The sequence below is a fragment of the Eutrigla gurnardus genome, assembly GCF_963514095.1.
Source record: "Eutrigla gurnardus genome assembly, chromosome: 10".
In the NCBI taxonomy this organism is placed as follows: domain Eukaryota; kingdom Metazoa; phylum Chordata; class Actinopteri; order Perciformes; family Triglidae; genus Eutrigla; species Eutrigla gurnardus.
This window is the reverse complement of record NC_139924.1, coordinates 15,600,218-15,622,336: the sequence shown is the minus strand read 5'-3', so window position 1 is coordinate 15,622,336 and position 22,119 is coordinate 15,600,218. Positions and strand designations below refer to the sequence as shown.

Here is a 22,119-nt window from a genome sequence, read left to right as displayed (position 1 = left end):
GTACTTCCTTTTACTGCTGTGACACTTTTATCAATAAACTTGTTCTTAATCTAATCCAAAATCCACACACCAGAAAATTCCGGCAAAACTTTATTAGTTTTAGTTTAGTAGTTCATCATTACCCATATTTATAAAGATTATGCTGCGTGTCTTATATATGTTTTATAATAGTGTGACAAACCTCCAGCTGTTTTGGAGGCTGTTGCGGTCAAACTCAGCAGACAATTGTGTGACATGGGAGGGTCGACAGCTGATGATCATCTTTAATTGCTGACGTTGGTGATCCATCTACTCCATTTGCTGTTTTTGCAGGCTATTTATATTTGTTTTAATTAAATCGCTTGTGTAGATATTTAGAAAAAAATCTGGTGAGGATTCGCATCACGTTTTTATTCAAGGGTTGCCATAAAATCATGTCTGGCTGTGTGAACGCACAGGTCAATGTCGCCGGGGGTTGGGGAGGTGGCCCCTCAGTGACTGTGGGTGGTGCGTTTACTCGGAGCCATTCAAAGGCTGCGATTGACGTGAGACAGGTCGTCCCTCTGCTTCGCCGGTTAACTTAAAATCACGTCGGGATCCCGGGAAAATAGCAATACAACACAAACAGCGACACCGACCCGTGTCTTAAGGCGGATCTCCATAAATGTCAAGGATGCTCTTCGTTTGATGGACACAGAGGCTGCGCAGATTGAGTCCTTCCCTCCGCGTCTCTAACTGGCAGAAATAATGTTCCCAGATTTGTTGTGTGTGATATTATTCAGCTCTATGCACATCGCATCATCGTCGGAGCTGCAACTTGGCATGTAAGTGACGTTTTTTAAAAAAATATATAGATAATTTCCACTGTTTTATATGTGCTTTTAGACTATTAGATTGTATTGCATGATCACGTGTGACGTTGTTTTACTTTAAAATAGCCTGAGGCAGAAGAAACATGCTTTTCTTTTTCTTTTTTTTTTAAAGAAAAAAGACATAGTTCAAGTTTTCCAAATGGTTTAACTTGTCTCTAATTATGTTACTTTATAGTTTACTCGGTTCAATGGCCACTAGGCGTCACTCTTTCAGGTCCCTTTGAGGATGGCGCTGTAACGTGCTTCTGCATAAGAGCTTCCTAGGTTGAGATTTTTCTTTGGACAGTGTTCTCCCGGAGGATTCCTGATGTAAATATAACTTGATAGACATGTTTGAAGGAACCGTTTTCATTATGGGAGAATCTGAATACTTCCTCTAATTAACCTCAGGCTGCTCTGTATTGAAGCCAGATGGTTTGTGGAGGAGGACACCTCTGGATAGTTGAGGAATACCTGCACTGACAACACAGATGGATGCAGGCTGACAGAGTGCTGTGCAGTACAAACCTATACTGTATAATGAGCTGGCACACATCAGTGGGATACACGCACGTGGACGCATTAACATGCAAACAATTCTGGAGGGGAGAAAAAAAAATGAATTTCCTGTGCAGTGTAATTGGTTGTTTATGGGGTGCTGTTAGGGCACCATAGACTGTTTTCTGGACCTTAATCAAGCAAATTCCCAACAAACAGGAAGCTGTATAATTGTTTGACAAACAATGTCTGTGATGAGCTGATGTAACAGAACATGTCAAGAACATTTTGTTGTGTTTGTTGGAATACATACATTAGCTCTGCAGCAGGATCACATCCCCACCAGAATCTCTATAGCTCACCTCTCAAGTCAACTACCCACCTCAACTAGTATTATAACAGTATATGTAATTATTTTTTCTTTCAAATTTAGGTGTAAAACTATTTTAATTGCACCTGTCAATCTCTTTCTTTTGGTTTTTTTTCATGCACAGGCCAAATGTTTGTCCTGATCAGGAGATGTCCATGCTGGGGGCCCGTCAGCCTTGCGTCCAGGCTTTTACCCGCATGGTTAAGGTGTGGAAGCAGGGATGCACCAGTCACAAGTGGTGTATGGGCTACGAGAGAAGGTAATTGCAAACACATCTCATTCATCAGCAGAGCCTCAGTGGGCGAGGTTGCAATGAAAAAAAAACATGACTATAACAGTCCTTCTCGTCCTCAGGACAGCATACTACACCGTGTACAGGCAGGTGTACAGCATGGATTTGCACACAGTCTATAAGTGCTGCCCTGGTTGGACTCGGGAAGGCGAAGAGATGGGTTGTTTGCAGAGTGAGTAATTGTGTTGCATACACATGATATATATATATATATATATCACCTATAGGCATCGTTTTGATATTGCCATAAAGCTGTTGTGCATGATGAGAAACAATTTAGCATCTCCGTCTCACACAAACGTGGATACATCAGCAGTCTGGTATATAATACATCTGTATTCTTCAGGGGCGTGTAGTGCCAATACATGTTTCAACGGAGGCCAGTGTGCAAAGACCGACGACCAGCTATGCCACTGCCCACTGGGTTTCAAAGGGACGCGATGTCAATATGGTGAGTTCACCCCAACCCGATGAAAGGTTTATAAACCTGCATACTCCACACTTTCCTCGACTATCATCATATACAGCAAGCAGCATGAGTACGAGCGCAACTTTGTGAGTGAGCGAACGGACTTACATCCTCACACCACGTTGTTAAAGCTTTAACAGGACCAGTTCAGAACCTTATGCTTTCACTTTGCCAAAGCCGAATGAGCCTGTAGTTACGCTGTGATTGGATGAGGCTGCTCTGTGGGGGGGTCCCTGGGTAGTTAAAGGTAGAAGAAGTGCTCTCTGGGAGTAATGGTTCCCTTTGAAGGCTACAGCCTGGAGTGCTGTGGCTTACCCAGGAGCCTCCACTCTATAAAAACGGTATGCTAATGAGGTTATACGCACTTCTGGTTTCACATGGTTAAAAAAGGTAAGGCCTAGAACACATTTTGTCACATATGATGACAAGAGACTTCATTTTTTGGGAATAGGGAAATATGCTTGCATTCAGGTATGAGAAGGTTGATACTACTGTCACCCTAATTATGAACCCGCAGCCATCAGCTAGTTTGCTAATCTTAGCAAAAGGAAACAGGAGGAAACAGCTCACCCGGTTCTGTCAAACGGTAGCAAAAATCCCTGACCAGCACCTCGAAAGCTCACTAATTAACACGGTGTAGCTCAATGATAATTTGCTGTTTTACGAGGGGCCCATGTGCCAGACTGTTTCTAGTCTTGGACTTCCTGGAGTCTCCGTTAGCTAACTGGCAACTGCTCAGATGAAACAAATGTGATATAACGTGATAATCAATGAGCTAGAGGTTCTGGTATTTGCTTACCTCTGGATAAAGCCTGGCTAGCTGTTTCCCTCTGTTTATGGTGGTTGTGCTTACTGGCTGCTGGCTGTAGCCTAATTGTTAATGTATTATATGAAACAGATATGAAAGTGGGATCAATGTTTTCCTCTAACTCTCCGCCAGAGGGCAAATAAGCACATTTCCCAGAATATCAAACTATTTCTTTAATATGTATCTAATTAGGCATTATTACTTACTATATTATTTAAATGTCAAGCTGATATGAAAAAATGCCTTTTTAACCCCTTTAGATCATATCTTGATCATATTGTGCGCCTATTTAGCAACAGAAAACTAAAAATCCAATATTTTAATTTTCCTGGAAACCAAGTAAGTATACAACGTTGTGTCCTGCCTGCCTATCCTGTACTATGAAATACGTAACGGTACTAGCTAATTTGAGAAAAAAATGTTGAAGAATTTGAAGACATCTCCGAGGATAGAAAACAATATGTATGAATGCCTCAGAAACCCCAGGCTTCAAAATATGCACAGTGTTGAGCCTCTCAGTGGGGACCTGGGGTCTGCCATCATTTAGTGGTGAACCCTTCCAGTAAGCTTGCAAAAGACCTGATGGTCCTTCTCATCTCTGAGCATTGTCACGTCACTCGACGGTTCTTTCTACGTTTTGAAGCCCTGCGGTCTACGTCAACATGCAAACAGGAGGATGGTTGGTAGTGTTTTGGAAGAGTCCTACTGAGACAGACTGGTGACCAGAGGACATTAGGTTCCTACCCCCCATATGCACACACACACACACACACACACAAACACACACACACACTCACACACACACACACACTTTCCCAGAAGAAAGGAGCTGCCTTCCAGGGGTGTTAAACAGTTCTTCCTCTTGCAAAGACATTTCACGGGAACGTGCCGTTGTTTGCGAGGGGCAGCTCTCCCCTTGGTTTGTTTTCACACGGGCTCTTTGGTTTTCACACATCAGAGTGACACATAGGGAGCAGATAGAGAATATTAATATATATAGATCGAATCAGAGTTCCTCTCAGTTTCTCTTCCTCTCTTGCGCCTCCTGTGCTTCTCTTTTTGCAAAACGTTTTTCCTTATCTCGTCTCTTGAGACGGATTTGTCGTCTCTCCTCTGCCAAAATCATTATACAAGGAGAGAGTCAGCCAAGCTCCTGTGTTTCGCTGGGTTCCCTCGCTGAACCTCCGCTCAGCAGAGACATCTAATCCTGTGTGGTTTATGCTAAAGCTGAGTCCAAAGGTAAAGGTATTTTAGAGCATTTTATATACTCTTAATATAATAATGCTTTTGGAAAAAAATTGTTTGCAGTATTTCTTCAATACTAAATGATAAAAAAAGAAATTAAATTCTTGGGGTTTGACTAAATATACTTTATACCTTACTTTATCTTATGACAATGTCATGTAGAGACAAGTAATAATGCTGTGCACTGCTGAGGTTTGTTTGCTGCTAAAACACTTACAGGAATACACAGAGCTTTCAGGAAACTTGGAGAACCCATCCATTAACTGGTGAGAGCATAGATGTGAAAACCATCCCCGGCAGTTCGATCTAAGGCTTTCTGTTAACACACAATGTTGGGCGATTATCTAGAATGCAGGAATACAAGACTTGTAGCAGCTCATAAGTTAGGTGGTAAATAATTTAAAATGAAGAGAAATGGTTACACTTAAAACTCACTGGTATGCAGAATAATGTTTTTCACCTTAAAAAGGAAAAAAGAGTTTAGTAAAGTAAAGGTTTATTACTTTGGATAAGGCAAATTACTAGCATTATACAGAAAGTAAAACGGTTTAGAAGGACTGTATCTCATCACTTAACAGACCCAAACACCTTGATTTATTCCTTAATGGACAGACTTACTGGTGGGTTCAGCTGTGTGTGTGTGTGTGTGTGTGTGTGTGTGTGTGTGTGTGTGTGTGTGTGTGTGTGTGTGTGTGCAGTAGACATTAGCCATGCATTGCTTGCCCAGCATAACATAATTAAGCCATTACCCAAGGAGGTTCTGGTAGAATGAAGGCAAACTCCTCTCATGTGCTCACGAAGCCACCAGGGTTTCACCAGGGAATCCTCCTCATTATTAGATTTGCGTTGTAAGCTTCAACATTCCACAGTGACAGACTTATAACTGTCCCGTATGTGATTCAAGTATGACGGAGAACAAGCAGATACGGTGGAGATGCAGGAATGTTGACCTCTGTCTGTTTCTCTCTGCGTAATAATTTAAAGGACTTGATGTTTGTTCATGAAGAGATTTTTTTCGAGGCTTCATGAGATTTATTGTTTCCTGCATGTTCTTATTCTTTCCCACTGCATGTGATGCCCGTTGAAGGATACAATAGCTTCTCTGTCCATTTAAAAAAAAAAAAAACAGTTTTCTGCTCCATCTGGTTGATTTTGTGGGTGTTCTGTCATCTGCCAATCAACTTGTCTTTCAATTTGTGTATTATAAGATGAGGCACTGCATGTGAGATTTGCTCTAAAGAGTCCTGAAAAAAACTGGACTCAAATGGATTCTGCAGTTTGTCGCCATGTCTTTTAGTAACACCCTTTTGGTTGACTCCCAGTGCTCCCATTGACCTTGTTTCTATCCTCAGCAGACAGCTGCTTAAAAAAAAAAAAAAAAAAAAAAACCTGCTGTAGACCACCCAGCACAAGACGCACAAAGGGAAAAAGGCAAACGTTTGCTAGCAAGTTTGCCACAATAATTTAAAAGGTGGTAATATGTTGTTTTGATTACAACTTGTTGTTGATGCCCCCAAGTGGCCAAAAACTCAGTTACAGCAGGTTGACATAATGATGCTTGGGCTAAACTGCAAATAAGGACACAAAATATATTAAATTTTTTACTGAGAACAAAATCGTTTTTGGATCACTGTGTGGCAAATGATCCATCACTATCACTATTAACACGTGCTTCAAATAATCAATAAATCATAAGATTGAAGGATGAGTTGCTGCGGAGGCAACGTATGAGCATCGCCTTCTCATCACAGTTCAGGACAGCTCGACTTCAGCGGAGGGAGAATGTACACTGCGAGCAGCTCGGCTCTGGTAACGGTTGAAGCGAGAATCCGTGGTCTGCTCCCTTTCCCTTCTTTTCAGCACTCATCGCCGATTGGCTTCTTGAGCGTTTCTCTCTTTGGTATCATTGCCAAGTTGCGGTGGTAGAGCCCGCTGTGTGTTGTGGGGGCCCCGACCGGCCACCTGCTTCCAATCTCTGATACGAGACAGAAGGCACCATCTATGGAAATGCATGTCAACCACTGACACCAAGGCCATGGTGTTGACACTGTGAGGTAATAAACAGCCTGGACACAAGCCCAAAGCATGTGCTGAGACACTGGAGCCGGCTCCGTAATAGTTGCATTTACTCCTGCTGGAGAATGCCACTCTGTCTCACTCTATTAAGGCTTGGATTGGGCTTTAGTTTGGTTAAATCGATGCATGGGTCTGCATGAAATTAAGAGAACGCAGGCACATAACAGTGTGAGGACAGAAAGCAGCTGGTCCTCACTAAAGCAGCCTCGCTGTTTTCAGAGTGATTATGGATATTCTCTCAGACTGGATCCAGTTGTAATGGAGGTTTTAGCCTGAGATGTCAAATGCCGTCTGCAGATGTTTGGGGGGTGTTCAGGTTATGATGGTACAGTATTAGATGCTAGAAGTAACTACATCATTCTAACACCATTTTGTCCTTTTGTGTAACTACATGCAAAAATATTATATTGTTTATGAAATGATCTTTATTGATTAAAGTGGTATGGACAGTGTTAACAACTATAGTGGGGAACTATGCAGACAATGTTGCAGTCGTTGCAGTGTGAATCTCATTTTCTCACGTGGGAATCGTCTTTCTTCATATGAACTAGTGTTTAATCCCCAGGACCTTGGGCTGTCTCCCATACATGCTTGGTTTCCTATTAAACTAAACACACCTGTCTCTGTGTTTGCCCATATCTGTAAACCTCTGGTGTATTAAGTTGTGCTTACATGTGTGCATATGAGATAGAGTGGCAGACAGTAGCACTCATCGGTAGCTCCAAGCGTTTTGCAGTCGGCAGGTCTGGAATCCTTCGGTAGAAATGACAGTATAGTGCATGCTTTTATTGGACACGATGTTGAATGTGTGTTCTTTGAATAACAGCACACATCCATCAGCGTATCGCGGTTCACCGTCGACTGAGATGTGGTGAGGACTCAGGGGTGGCCACATGCAGAGTGCATGGCTCCTTATGTAAGCTCGTTAGAGAGTAGAGGCAGAGAAAGAGATTAAAACATGGGAAAAAAAGATGCTGACTCAGAGCTCTACATTTTAAATCCTCAGGCCATTCCTCCTCTTGCCCCTTGTGTTACGTTTGTGTTCCTATTTCTGTTCCTGTGGACAACAACATGCTCTAAACGTTGCATCGGGCTCTGTTATACATTAGCATGCTGCTCATTGTGAAGCTGTGGGGGTATAACATTTGCCATTTGTATGGTATTATGTTCGACTAAGCAAATGGGTTTCCTGCGTTAACGTTTGCTCCATTCTCTGAATGTGCTTTTGAACTGCTTCTGACTGTGGCTCAAATACATTTGCATCTTGGGAGAAACTCTGGAAAAATTATCTAGTAATGTCCTCCTTCACGAATCCTCAGCCAGCGTTTGATCCTTTCTCTTCCACCGCGTTCACATGTCTGCAGTAATATCATACATCCCTGCTGCATGTGACTCCATTGGACAGAGGGGGGGGAAATCTGCCCTGTATTAGTTTTACTGGTATGGCTGCACCTGCACTGAACCTTAGAGCCTGTGCAAGAATTCAAAATCCAAAGGAACCATATTATGTTTTATTTTCCCTTTTATTTTTTTCTCCTAATGAATCTCACAGATGCGGTTTGGTCAATATTGCAAGGTGTGGTTACAACGCACAAAATAAATTCACCTCACAGAGATCAAGGTATGAAAAACAGGATGTGAAAGATGATTCCTATGTAACTCCATTGGTTGTTCTCACTACTTCAGGGAACAATGATGTCTTTTACATGTCTGGAATGATCCTTCCACCGTAAGCTAACCAACATACCATGTGTGGAGTTTATCCTCACTGACTCTTTCCATGCAGTTACTTCCACTGAGGAGCTCCAGGTCAATTATAAGCATTTTCTTTTGGCTCCTGAGTAACATGAGCTTATTGACCATCTATTTTCCTCAGCATTTCTCGGGCTGTTCGGCAAAGGGGTATACCAGGTAGAGTAGTTAAATCATTGTCAGCAAATGAGGTGAGGACATAATCTTGTTTGCCTATATATGCACCAAACTCTGTTGGTCTTAACACCGTTTAATCCTGGATACTGGACCCTAATCTACAGGCACAGTTAAGCTTAAAGGTCTTAAATTGTGTCAAAAGTGTGCAGCAGACTGTTTTGAATTAAGATATGATGGGAACCATATGGCCGTAATGATGGCAGGCCTTGTTGGTTTGTTTTGGTCTTGTTTCAAAGATTTCCTTTGACCAATGTTTGGTCGCTATATAGTTGCCGTGCTGCTGAAGTTTTTGATGCGTGCATGTCATGATGATGTTTATTTTCATAAAGGTTTGCAGCGCAGACCTCACGATTACCTCTGACAAGTTGATCTTTGCTTTGGCCAGCAGCTCTCCCGTTCTGTTTATTAGAGGTTACTGAAAAAAGTTCCCTGAAAACTACATTAACAATGTCGGCCTTCAGAGTTGAACAGATCCCTTTAATGTTGGCGGGGCTGGTGTATTATGGACTTAATCGTTGAATAATCAGTCATTTTCTTGAGACATTTTCTTTGGGCACCCAGAACCGCATGAGCGAAAACCCAGTTATGATATTAACTAAAGGCAATCATTTATGGTAATGATCAGCTGTTGAAAACTAAACTTAAAAGCCATTGCAGCTTCTGGCAGAAAACATCAGACGCTACATTAATGGAGACGAATCTAACTGAAACACCAGAGCCCAAATTTGAGTGTTTAGCTAAAATGCTGAACAAATAAAAGAGATTTTATTTGGGACTCAAATGCACCAAATAAAAATGCCTGTCAAATTTTTTCTTTACATATTTTGAAGACCATTTGCCGTGCTGAAAAATGTAGATGGATTTTTCAGTACAAACTTTTCCTCTGGAAAGATTTAAAAAGGCCAGGGGGCTTGAGAAAGTACAATAACTCATTATTTTCCACTTTTAGCATTATTATTATTAGGAACAGGAAGCTGTTAAAATGAATCCACTTCACTGTCAGGTTGAGGATGTCCAGGTTAAACGTAGGTCTGTCTTAAAAATATGAGACTACGGCTGTATTCATGCGTACACCGAGACAAAGACTTTAATGTTGCACGCCTGGCAGGAGGACAGAATGGGCAACGCAAGCTTAGCTTAGCGTAGCTATCAGAGGAAGAAGCTCATTAGAACCCTAACAGCTGCCATATGGTGGGGAGGTTCTCTCACGCTCAACCAGCACAGCCTCATCCCTCCGAATGCATCAAAGCACCACTGTTTACCAGGTTAATGGTGAGCGGGTTGGAGGTAATGGCCTGTGTGATTGACCATGTGCTCCTAAAGCTCACCGTGAGATTCCTACAGTAGCAGTGGAGGACTCACCGATTAAAGGATCCTTCTTGAGCTTGGGTTGGCTAAGCCCAATGTAGCGTTAGCATTAGGAAATAAACTCAAATAAATGAATAAACTCAATCTTCTTCACTGACTACTGATAATAGCCTTTGAGAATGATATAAAGATAAAGCTATACAAACTTCTTTTGACTCTCATCAGTCAGAACACTCTCGGACCCACAGTGCAGCTGTTTGGCTACAGAAAAGGGGAGTGAATATGATTGTTTTTCAGTACGAGCTTTTGTCATTCTTCACACTTTTTTGGAATATTCTGCGTTTCCCTTTTGTTGTTTCGTAGAAGGGTTTCATAAAACCGAGCAAGCTCGTTTTCATTTTGGAGCGAAGCATGGCTTCAACAGGAACATCCAGCACGCATCAGGGGAAATGGTTAATGGTCGAATTTATGACACTGGCAAACTGCTGAGAACCTTAGTGCATGCATGTTACATTATTTTTCTCAGGAATTGATTTGGATGTTGTTTCACGGTTAACTTTACAGATTAAGTCTACTTTTACAGAACAATCATTCTTAGCGCAAGAACAAAAATCAGCCCTAAATTGTTTGCTGCGAGATGCCAAGAAGTCCCCATTACCTGTTGAACAGAAGGCATTTGAATCTACAGCCACGTTTCATCCTTTCTGTGGAACACATTTTCCTCCTATCTACCGGTGAGCCAAACAGGATGGCTTTTCCAGATGTAGAAGTTGTCAGAGGCTTTCACGGAGATAAAGGGCTAAAAAGTTCGACTTTAAGGACAGGTGTGTTGTTTCAGACACATATGTTCATTAATCACAAGCAGAATCAACTCACTTGTAGACTATAGGGGTTCTCAAGACAGCGTGATTAATAGGTTCACAGACTAATGTGAACCCCCATTGACTTAAGCCTCACACCGTGCACATGTGAGTCGACACTTTCATTCACTTCCTCGAAAAGGTCACCGAATCCCATGAATGTAATTGCTCTCTCGGGCCGACAGGAAGTCATGTCGTTCGCTGTGAAGTTTGCCGTCTGTTGTATGAATATTAATATTACATAATAAAGAATACAACATTGTGTGGGGATCACTGAGGGCCGATGTATGAAAATGCCTTTGTCTGCTTGCAGAAACCTAAGAGCACCCAGTTGTCATCGTTCAACTCAAATTTTGTCGAGGGGAAAAAGCAATTAGATTTTATTAACGCTATAAAAAGTCGAAAGATGAGAGATGTGTGCGCAGCAAGTGGCGAAAACCGTGTCCCGCTAAGACCGTCCCGTCTGATTCACGCATAAACTTTACAGTCTCTAAAAGTCTCCATTATATTAGAGCATAAATTCTGTGTTGAAGGGACAAATGGGAAACATATGAGCTGCTGGTAGAGGTGCTAGAAGCATGTGGTCCAACATCGACATGATTTCTGTTCACGTAGATACGGGCGTGAGAAGAGAGGGAGAAATAGGTTTTTCCACAGTGCTAGTTCGCGTCTTGATCAAAATGTGTCTCAAATACTTGCTCTGTTTCTTCACTCTATTATTGTGTGCTTGAATGAGTGTTGAAAGCCTTGATCGATTGCATCCCTTTCTCAAGATAGCTGTCCATTCCATTCAATGCGACATCTTGAACACAATCCCACTTTTGTCTCGTCTTTATTCACCACTGAGCTGATTGTTGAAGCTCACTTTCCTCTCTTTGACAGGCCCCTTAAAGCTCCTCAGCTGTCTATGATGACCTTTGACCTTTGGTCTGGTTCACAGGATCTTGTGTTTTTCTACGGCCCTTGATGGACCTCTTTCCTCTGCTGCAATGCTCTTTTAAGTGACTAGAATCTGCATCACATTTTCTGTCACGGTAGATAAAAACAAAATGATCTGGTGGTTTAAATCTGAGTTTATAGGAGAAACAAGTTAAAGTTAATTATGCGTCCCTTCAAAATATAGAGTGAGACAGAAACACATTGAAATGTTAAGAGGATTTAGTGTTGTATGGGAAAAAGCATAAAATTGATCTGACATGAAAAATTAACTATTTAAGATCACACCCCAGTCATATTGTTCAAGTATTTCACAATAAATTAAAATCACCCAAAAATAAATTTTCCCAATTTTGTATCAAAATCCAATATCTTTTTCTTTATCTGTTTTATCTGCTTGGAAATAAGCTGTCGTGCCTGATGAGAATGTCATTACTTTTGCATGCATTTAGTCCATTTAAACCAAAATACTGGGCGAATTGTAATGTCAACCTCATGGTGGCACCAGATGAAAATTCAGAGGTGAATGTTCATACCAAATTTCCTGACAATCTATCCAATAGTCATTAGGATACTTCCTCTGTGCACCATTAATATCTGTGCCAAATTTCATACTAATCCATCATATAGCTGTTGATATATTTCACTTGATGCTAAATATGTCAACCTGCCGTAAAGGTGCTATGAGAGCTGGATCCAGTGGGATCACCAAAGTCAGAAGGATTCTGTGCTCTCTGTTGAGAGAGGTGGTTGATTAAAAAATTAGATCCAAACCAAATGCATCACATTTTATGCATGCCAGCCACCAAGACAATTGCAAATAAATAAGAAAAATAAATGAACACACACCAGCAATGCAGCTGCAGCAACTTAGTTCTAATGTAGACACCGATCCAATGAACAATACATAATCATAATAAACAATGAGTTCTCTATTTTCTTATGTTCATCTAAAAAAAGAACCAATGGAACAAAGGCAATCAGAGATGGGGGTGAGCCTATCAAATCATCAGGTGGAGCGTCTGCATTGACATACCTTAAGGCCAAACCACAGTGATTATCTTATTAGCTGTCAAAGAATGTTTCATGTTCTCATTTGTCACCCTTCGGTTTATTTGAAGAGCGGACGATGCAGTATCAAATAGCTTGTCAACTTAATGTGTCAAATACAATCTAAAAGTAGATTTTAGGAGATGAGCATTGCAGACGTTCTTCTACTTCTTCCTTTTCTGTGTCCATTCGTTACAATAGAAACGTGGAAACAACAGAAAATGTAGGAAATACAAATCATTCCTGCCAGAGACTCAATTTCCATCCAGCGGGGCAGAAACAGTAAATCACCCCAGCTTTGAGTATCACTTCCAACCACTGAGAGCCTGAGACCGAAGGCTTCCACGTTCATTGATCGGTGTTGAGCGGCAAGCATCCGAGGCCTGCTGATCCAGTTATCGATCCGGACCGCCAAATGTTTTTAACATGAGGGGAATGGACACATGGTTGAAAGGTTTGTTGATTAATCTAATGTAAAAGTACTTCAAATAGTTAGTCTTTTTTTATAGAGAGGAAGAGCATCGGTCCTTGGAGAAATTCGACAGGGGAGGTAGTGTACTGTAGAGCACAAGTAATGTCAATAACACCTAATGAGATGAGCAGGAATCGGGACTCCGGGGCCGACGTTTGTCTGCGGAGAACTCAAGATCATTCAAGCAGCTGTCTGTTCTCCGTTACTTGCTGCAAAACCATTATCACCGCCATTCATAAACCAACAGGAGGCCAACAGTTTCCATTCGACTCTGAACGATAAATTTGAAAGATATCACAGTATTTCAAACTTGCATGTAAGACTGTCAGAGGAAAGCGGAGTTAAAGAGTGATGGAGGAAGGAGGGCGCTATACTTTCAAAGAGATACAGATGTGTTTCCAAAATGTACCAAAGAATGACTCCGCGTTGAGGTAAGCGTTATGTGTCATCTTTCCTGTCAGTCCATCGTGAGATGAAGATTGATCATCCAGATTTGCAGGTACGAGGCTCAGAGGCCACACGAGGGAGTCAGGAGGACTGGTGAATATCCAGTTAAAGGCAGCAGGTGTTTGGCTATCGGGGGACTTGGAGCCAAAAAAGGGTCACTTTATATTGTGATTTATAACATTGGAATAACAATTTTGTTTCTGCCCGGTTTCGATGAAATGGGGTTAGAGTTCGTCTTTAGGGTTGGGGTCAAGGTTCTGTTGCCCTTGACAGAAAGAGAATGACAGAAGGGCAGTTTGTCCCCCAAAAAACCATAGCAGTAAAAAAATAATGCATTAAAAACAAAGCCTGACTATATTTTGAAGAACTTTGATCTTGGAGGATAAAGGTTCCCCTAGTAGCATTGAGGAGGTTCATAGAGACTTATAGAAATAATTGCATGCATGTATGCAGGCAGAAATGGTTATCTTAATGCCAACATGTGCCAAGAGTAGCACTGTTCAGAAGTCAGGTGGGATGGTTGCCATGAATACAGCCACTGACATTCCTGTGTGTTTGTTAATCAAACAGCCTTTGGAGTCGCTAGAGACAGCAAAGGGCTGTTTACAGATCCACGTGTGATGTGAAATCCTGGGTTAATAAAGTTATAAAGCACTCGCGGCCACAGTGAGTATCTGAGAGGTGTTGTTATGCACGATTGGAAGATTGAACACTGAGTTTTAGACCGTAGAAAAAAACAGAGAGTGTGACTTGACATGTAAGTTCCTGATAGTCTATATTTGGGTTTATTGCTTGCCACCGTCTTTGTCAGTAGTTCGAGAAGGAAATTGCGAGGTGGAGTACTTTTTGGCAAGGAAATATCCTTTTTTTCTCTCGAGGTATTAAAATGTCGTAAGTCATTGAATAGAGAAACCATGCAGATACCACATGGATTTGTCTCAGTAAATCTTTTTAGCAGCCCTCATCCAAGTGTATTTCAGTGACATTTTCATGATTTCCCGTTCTCTTGTCATTTCTAGACTCGGAGAAAAGTGATAATTAGCCCCCTATAAATCCATTTTATGTTACTAATAAGCTATATTCTTCACCTCCCTCACACAGATTATTGTACAACCCATAGGGGTATTTCTTTGGCTGCACACACGGCAGACATATGTTCAGTTAATGTAGTTATATTTCATTCTAGCTCAATCCAGCTAGCTAGATAGTTAAATCTTTGGGTGAAGGTTTGATCCAAGAGTCATTGCACTAGCAAGTTAGATATTCTCATATGAAAGCACTTTTACTGATTTTACCTGACTTAAATTCATTTGGTGACCGTCAGGTTTGGCCAGAGACGCAGTGTGTGACTAATGACTCCTACGAAAGGCCAAGCCACAAAGACAAAAATAGCAACAAATGGAAACCTGGATCCTGAGACTGTGTAGACTTCCGTCTTTATTCAAGGTTCTATTTGGGTAAAACATTTTATTTGAGGCTACAGTCACAAAAAATAGGATATATTTAGGAGTTATGATGAGGTCTGGCAGTGCAGTTTGGTCACCACATGCTAGGCATCGACAACTCGTCACCCGTAGCCCAGAACCCATCTTGAAGATGATGGCAAATGACCCTGAGCCGATATGGAAAGCTCATTAGGGCTCCCAGGAGCTGCAGGATCAAAGTGAAGATGTGTACGGGGGCCGAGCCCTGAGGTTACGGGGCCGCTTCACTTCCCTATGAGTTAATGAAAAGAGCAGATCGGGGTTGTTTCTCCGTGTGTGTGTGTGTGCACATTTTTCAGGTTTAGACGGATGATTTTTTGAGATCCCCCCTGGTGAGGGGGAATGTGCTGAACGCTGGACTACTGTGTAAATAAAGGCTTGCAATGCAGTGAGCACCGTCACTCTGCCATTTTATGATCCATGAGGATAAACACGGTGCGGCTCGGAGGAAGTTCGATTCCCGGCTCCTGCTTGCTGAAGTGTCCTTGGGCAAAAACCTTCATTCACACATGGGTGTATGAGTTAGACTTGATCCTGGTGGGCAGGCGGCTCCTCTGCCGTCAGTGTGTGAATGTAGACATTGAGTGTAAAGCTTGAAATAAATGCAGATTTATGCATATAATCCTAACAAGGCAATTCAATATCTATGGCAGTTAGAAAGATTGGAACTCGGAAAGTTGAGCCTAAATCTGTAACAATCTGCCCAATAAATAATCTTTTGTAGAAGTTCCTGAAGCAAAGCCTCTCCTGCCTGCCCTTAGAAACCAAGTGTGGGTGTGACCTGAAAAAACAAACATGGCGACCCATCCTTAGTTTCTGAGGTCCTGTGGAATTCACTTCAAAGCTCCTGCAGGGAACGTTCACTTTGTGTTGATTTTGGCGGCCCCTTGTGGACAGAATCTATCAATCCATCTATCTATCAAGAGGGCAAGACACAGGAAATACATGTGGTTGTAATAATGCTGTCTCCAGTGCTGTCTTCCAAACTATTGGGGTTTGCATCCCATCAATTAAAAACGTTCTGGAGAGAGAATCAATAATGCATCTCACGTGTTCAGCTGGAGACAATTTTGCCCGAAGAGACTGCTGTAGTTTTAAAGTAATTTTTCAACATGTTTATTCATGGACACACGCTTGGAGGCCGAGGCATTTTATCTGAGCAATGGGGGCTGTTCATCGTATACCCATGTCTGTTTATAGTACCGGTCAAGTTTTCCATGATCCATGGGTGTCTTCCTGGCTCCAGAAAAAGATAAAATACAGTGTAGACATAACTGACAATTTCCTGAATGGACCAACAGGAGAAAACTGGCAACGTTGCTCTTTTAGCTTGTTCAATCCTAAAACAGAAAATTGTTTTCAGGTTTTTTACCAGAGGGGATTTGGAGAACATCTCTGTTGGGTTTTGCTTATTAGCAGTATGTGCTTTAGATTAACCTTTGCATAACGGCTGAGCACCAGGGGGTTTAGGGAACGGGACATTATAGTGCTACTATTGTACCATAAAGCCTAAACAAATATTACAAACCTTAATCAGGAGCTTTATAACGATCAGACTCTCTTCCTTGTATATTTAACAGCCATAGGCAACTATGGGGGGGATTTCACAAAGTAAGAATCTATAAATATACAAACCATATTAATACAGGCCAAGCTTGATTGCTCTTCATCTACACAGATGAGCTGGCAAACATTTTGGTACTGTAAAGCATGCTGCTCTTCTACCAGCTGCCAACTCTCGTCTTCCTCTTTCCAAGTTGTCTCTCCAAGTTGAGCTTCTGAAATGTCCCGTTATTCAAAGATAAACAAACTTTTGCTCAACACACAGATAAGTGGCCTCATGAAGTCTTTTAACAGATGGGAGACGCAACTAAATAACTTTTCCTTTCCCGTCTGTTACCTTAGTCTTCCTCTTTGACAGCAGCAGTTTAAGCCTTTTCTACAAGGATCCGGTGAAAGCTCCTGCAGAGATCTTTGGACATTAAATAGAATACGGGGTCCAGGAACATTTTGCATTTGCTCTTGCTTTTCACACAAAATAATAATGTCTATGGGAAATTATTTGTAGGAAAGTACTTACTGACCCTCTCAACCTCTTGCTAATACACGCGCATTTCCACTAATAAAGCAAGTATGAAACAATATCGGGGGTGCATGCATTTCTATCAGCTGTCCAAGAATGCAACAGAAAACAGTTTAAACATCATTGTTTTTTTTCTACTTAAAATGTGAAAAACTAGAAAAACTGTGTTCCCTTTTTTACTTGAATATGACCGCTATGCATATTTAATTAGAAAAATTAAATAACTTTAAAAAAAATGAAATTTTACAGAAACCAACATCGCCGTTTTGGGTTTTCCATTTAATAAGAAAGTGATACTGTGTCTGATTTTTACCTGATATATGTAGATGTCTGGTATGTCACACATGGATCATACCAGCACTTTTGCATGTATAGCAAAGTCTAATGTGTTTAAAGAAAGTATTTGGTGGTGATGCACAGCTGATGGGAATCATTGTACCAGAACAAGAGGCCTGAGGGTTTTTGCTGGTGTACGGGAGCTAAACGAGGCTCAAACCTGGAAAATTTCACCCACAGAGACGAGTAAAAACATGGGAAACATGGGAAGACCACGGAAACTTCTGTGTTTGCACAGCAAGTCAACATGAAGCTTATTTGGAAATAGTTTATTACGTTAGTTAATCTGTCCTTTTAATCATTTTCTTTCAGATGTTAACGAATGTGAAGTGGATGATGGCGGCTGTGAGGGTTACTGTTGCAACACCATAGGCAGCTACTACTGCAAGTGTCCTGAAGGCAGTCGACTGGGGCCAGATGGCAAGGCATGCCGAGGTGAGACAGACATCTGGACACGGACAGACTATAGGAGGCTCTCTGCCCGACTGGAGCTTTAAACTAACTTTTAATGTTAGAATGAATGTACACTTAAATATGCCTGTTATGTTTCTAAACAGACAGAAAATACCACATCGCCATCACTTTAAATATGTATCACATGATGCATTGGACTGAGCTGTTCCTCAATGCTTAGTGTAGGTGGAAGGTGGAACACATGACCGTGCATAGAAGAATGAAGCAAAACGTCTACGTCCAACAATATCTGTCACATGATGGTCAACGCAATCTCACAAATGGAAGAAAAAAAGTACAATTTTAGATATTAGAAATTAGAAGTTACAAAGATTGTGATGGATGATTTATAGAAAATGTGCATGTTATTTTGAAAACGTGGGGATTTCTACTAAACTAACTGTAAGTTGTCCAAACTATGTCTTATTACAAGGTATTTTAACAATATGGTCGTACAAATCATAAATATAAGAGCAAGCTTAAACACTTAAACACACCATGACTCAAATTTGTCAATGTTTTAGGGATTTTATGTTATTTCTAGTGTTTTGAAGTAAAGCTCCGAGTAGACAGTCAACATGTAAATAGTAAGCAGAGCCAAAACATGGAGACTACCTCAGTAAATCTTTACATATTGTGTCATAAGTGGTGTATGTTACTGTATTTTCACAGTTAAAAAGGAGAATATATCTGGGTGCATGTATATCCATGGGATCTTGCTTATAATGGTGATATTGGCATTTTGACATTGTAATTTATATGATATATTTATAGATGTATAAAAAATAACATTCACAACTCTATTCTTTACAAAACCAGAACTTTTTTAGCTATTGAAATTCCATTTCATAACACGTTTATACCCCACAGCTGGCATGCTAAATACATATTACCAAAGAATAATAACCCTGGTTGGTCACCATATTTTCCAGATACATAAAATGAATAACCTATTTGCTTGGATAATACGTGAAAGTCTCCCATTTGAATGAACTGAATGGCTCTCATGATTGCGCAGGAAAAAGGTCAGGTCATTGCATTTAAATTCTCTAGCCTAAGTTGACCCTGAAGATCTACTTAAATGTCTAGACTGCAGGCTGAAAAGGGCTGAACCAGCCACACAGGCAGCACTGCTTTCTAATAAGCCTCTCTTCTGGCAGAAATATGAGTTAGTGTCGGGCACTGAGGCCCATTTGTCCTTTAGAGCTCCATGTGTGAACAAGCACCCCTAGCCTTTAACCTTGAGGACAGGATATTGTCACTTAGTAATAATTTAAAGTCTGAGAGCTTAGCAGCGGAGCAGCTGTCAAGATCTTCTTTTACAGGCTTCTGTGTGAACTGTACGTGTGGTCGTCTTTATGGGGGAAGTTTGGACTGTGGACTGAGCTGAACTGAGGCAATATTCTGTGAAAAAAAGTTCTTTATAAGGTCGCAAATGTGCCCCTTTAGAAACATAACATCGGCACATAAAGCCGATATAAACAAGTTCCGCTTACACCGGATGTTTGCCGTTGCTATGACAACAAATGAACACTTAAAAGCCTTAATGTTGAAAACATGCAGTCAAATTTGAAATAATTCCATTCGGTTCCTGTGGTGTTAAATTCTAAAGACCACCTGCTCATTTTCTCTTTGCCACCACAGCAGAGCTCCCATGTGTTTTTGGTCTGCTACATTGTCTAAATTTGATGCAAGCTCAGCAGCTCCGCTTGGAGCCCGGCGGTGTCACACGATACCATTCAGACGTCTTGCCCCTCGACCTCCGACAGCACCTCCCCCGCTCACACCGCCTCACACACCGCTGAAAAGCAGGCATTGTGCGTCTCCCATTGAAATCCTCTCACATGAGGAGACCAAAAAGTATATTAATCTTTACAAAACTCCCCCCAGTGTCGATTGTTTTGTATGTTAGGCATTATTAGCCCTCGATGTGTTAAGGTATAATGACAGGAATGGACCTACCTGCATTTATATAGCGCCTTCTAGCTAACTAGCTACTCAAGGCGCTTTACACTACATTCAGTCACTTTTACCCGGATACTTCAATATGTAGACTGGAGGAGCCAGGATTCGAACCGCCGATCTTCCAATTCTTGGACAGATGTCTAATTAAACTGGGTAAATAGATATGAATTTCTTAAGCCTGATCACACTGGTCTATGTGCAGGGTATGAAAAGGATTATTTCCTGGCAAAAGCCCCTCACTTCCCACTGTTGAAAAAGAGGGAATTAAAACAGTGGAGCTTATTTACGATACAGCTGTTCCCACAGGTCTGGCAAAGGTGCACACTCACACACACACACACACACACACACACACACACTCACACACACACACACACACACACACGCAAACACACACACACTCACACACACACACACACACACACACAGAAACTATTTGAAAATTATTTCTAATATCTGCACCACTCAGGAAGTACTTTGACCTCCGAGGAACCTTAATGATGGTAGCGTTGCATGCTCAAATAAACTGAACCACATGCTTAGTCTGTAACATCCCCCCCTGCAAAAAAAGAGGAAATTGCAACATTATTTCCCCTGCTCGCACACATCTACTCTGTCATCACCTGTGCAAACCCAAAAAGGCCTTGCGAGTTAGAGATGACAACCGGGAGAGTGTTAGGGAGGATGTGTGACGTGTTGTCCAGATGTGTGTATTGAAGCCTGATTGTCTTTGAGTCCCAATTCTCTTCTGTGCAGGAAATCGATGCTACTGCATGAACAGCGTATAAGAGATTTACTCATGTATGTTTATTCCTAGAGGAGTCAGAGCACAGGGTCAGCGTGGTATCGTGTTGGTTGTGATTCGGTGTCTTGCTCTAACTTTTTTTATTTTCTTCACTATTAAAATGGACAAAGGGGTGGTAGTACCTTACAGCTGAACTGTACACGAAATACTCAAAAGTGGATTCATTTCAGATCTGGTGAAATTCACACAATTACGTCTGGTTACGATAATAAAAATGTGTTTCCCTCTGTTTGGCACGTTGGAATGTTTAATTGAACCACTTCGAAGTTGGAAGTGAGATTTCATAAAGGACACAATAAATATCTTGTTTCACGAAATGAGCTTAATTTAAGCCTGTCTTGGGGGTTCATGATAATATTCAGTTATAGGAATTAATAGACTTCTTAATGAGGATTTGCATGGTAATGAGTGTATATGTATGCGTGTGTTCAGATGTAAATGAGTGCGAGGAGCTCAACGGAGGATGCCAGCAAACGTGCATCAACACACCAGGTTCTTATCACTGCGAGTGCAGCGAGGGCTTCCGCATGCACACCGACGCTCGGACCTGCATCGGTGAGTTCTAAACAGAACTATTTATTGACCTTGTCCTAACCATTCCCACGCTCTGAATTCACCCCTCATTAATATCGCTGGATTTTTAGCAAACATTTCCTCACTGGCGTAAAGGAATAACCGATGCAGCTGGAAAAATGAGTCTCCTTAGATGTAAATGAGTATTATATTTTGCTTTCTTGCCAAAAGCTGAGAGGAGAAGATTGATACCTCAATATCCCTCAATATCCCCCCCCCCCATTTCAACACCGTAAACCCTGTAGGTAGAGAGAGAATTTACAAGTCCTCTGTTACTTGTGGTCTTATTTTTCATTCTTAATACTCCGATTCTTTGACTGCAGCTTTGCGGTAAAGGATACGGATCGAGGCAGAGGGATGGCTAATTGAGTCTGTCGAAGTAATCAAAGTTAAAAGCCAGCCGTTCTCTCCGTTTTACAGCCTGTCTGTGTCATCATGTCTGTGTTTAGAGCACCCAGAAGGCACACGGCTGATATTCATATTTGGCACATCATTAAATCACAGAGTAATGGGATGGAAAGATCATTAGACTAACCGGGGGCACTGCTTGAATATCATTTTCCAGTGTCCAACCTTTACCCGAGAGTTTTCCATAATTACACGGCTACGGGGTTTGAGGTGTGAAAGCAATTTCCAGCAAATTCAATTGTACCTGTTGTACTGTGAGAATTTGGCTTTGAAATATCCTGTAACTCACGCTTCTGTCTGTGTCCGTCCTCCTTTCAGCGGTGAACTCTTGCTCGGTGTTGAACGGCGGATGTGAGCATAAGTGTGTGGACATGGGGAACAATCACTACAAATGTGACTGTCGAAAGAACTACCAGCTGAAG

The 22,119-nt window shown here is 41.4% G+C and overlaps 1 protein-coding gene across 2 annotated transcripts in view; it reads left to right on the top strand.

Annotated features, from left to right (window-relative positions):
• Positions 1–595: 595 nt before the first annotated feature.
• The window catches only part of egfem1 (EGF-like and EMI domain containing 1), a 51,799-nt gene continuing 30,275 nt past the window's right edge, over positions 596–22,119 (top strand). For both annotated transcript variants that reach the window (XM_084018966.1, XM_084018965.1), the window contains exons 1-7: positions 596–803; positions 1,823–1,957; positions 2,053–2,162; positions 2,337–2,441; positions 17,806–17,928; positions 21,149–21,271; positions 22,016–22,119. The exon at positions 22,016–22,119 is cut by the window's right edge and continues 22 nt beyond it. In XM_084018966.1, coding sequence (XP_083875092.1) covers positions 727–803; positions 1,823–1,957; positions 2,053–2,162; positions 2,337–2,441; positions 17,806–17,928; positions 21,149–21,271; positions 22,016–22,119 — 777 coding nt within the window. In that variant the 5' untranslated portion in view covers positions 596–726. The remainder of the gene's footprint in view (positions 804–1,822; positions 1,958–2,052; positions 2,163–2,336; positions 2,442–17,805; positions 17,929–21,148; positions 21,272–22,015) is intronic.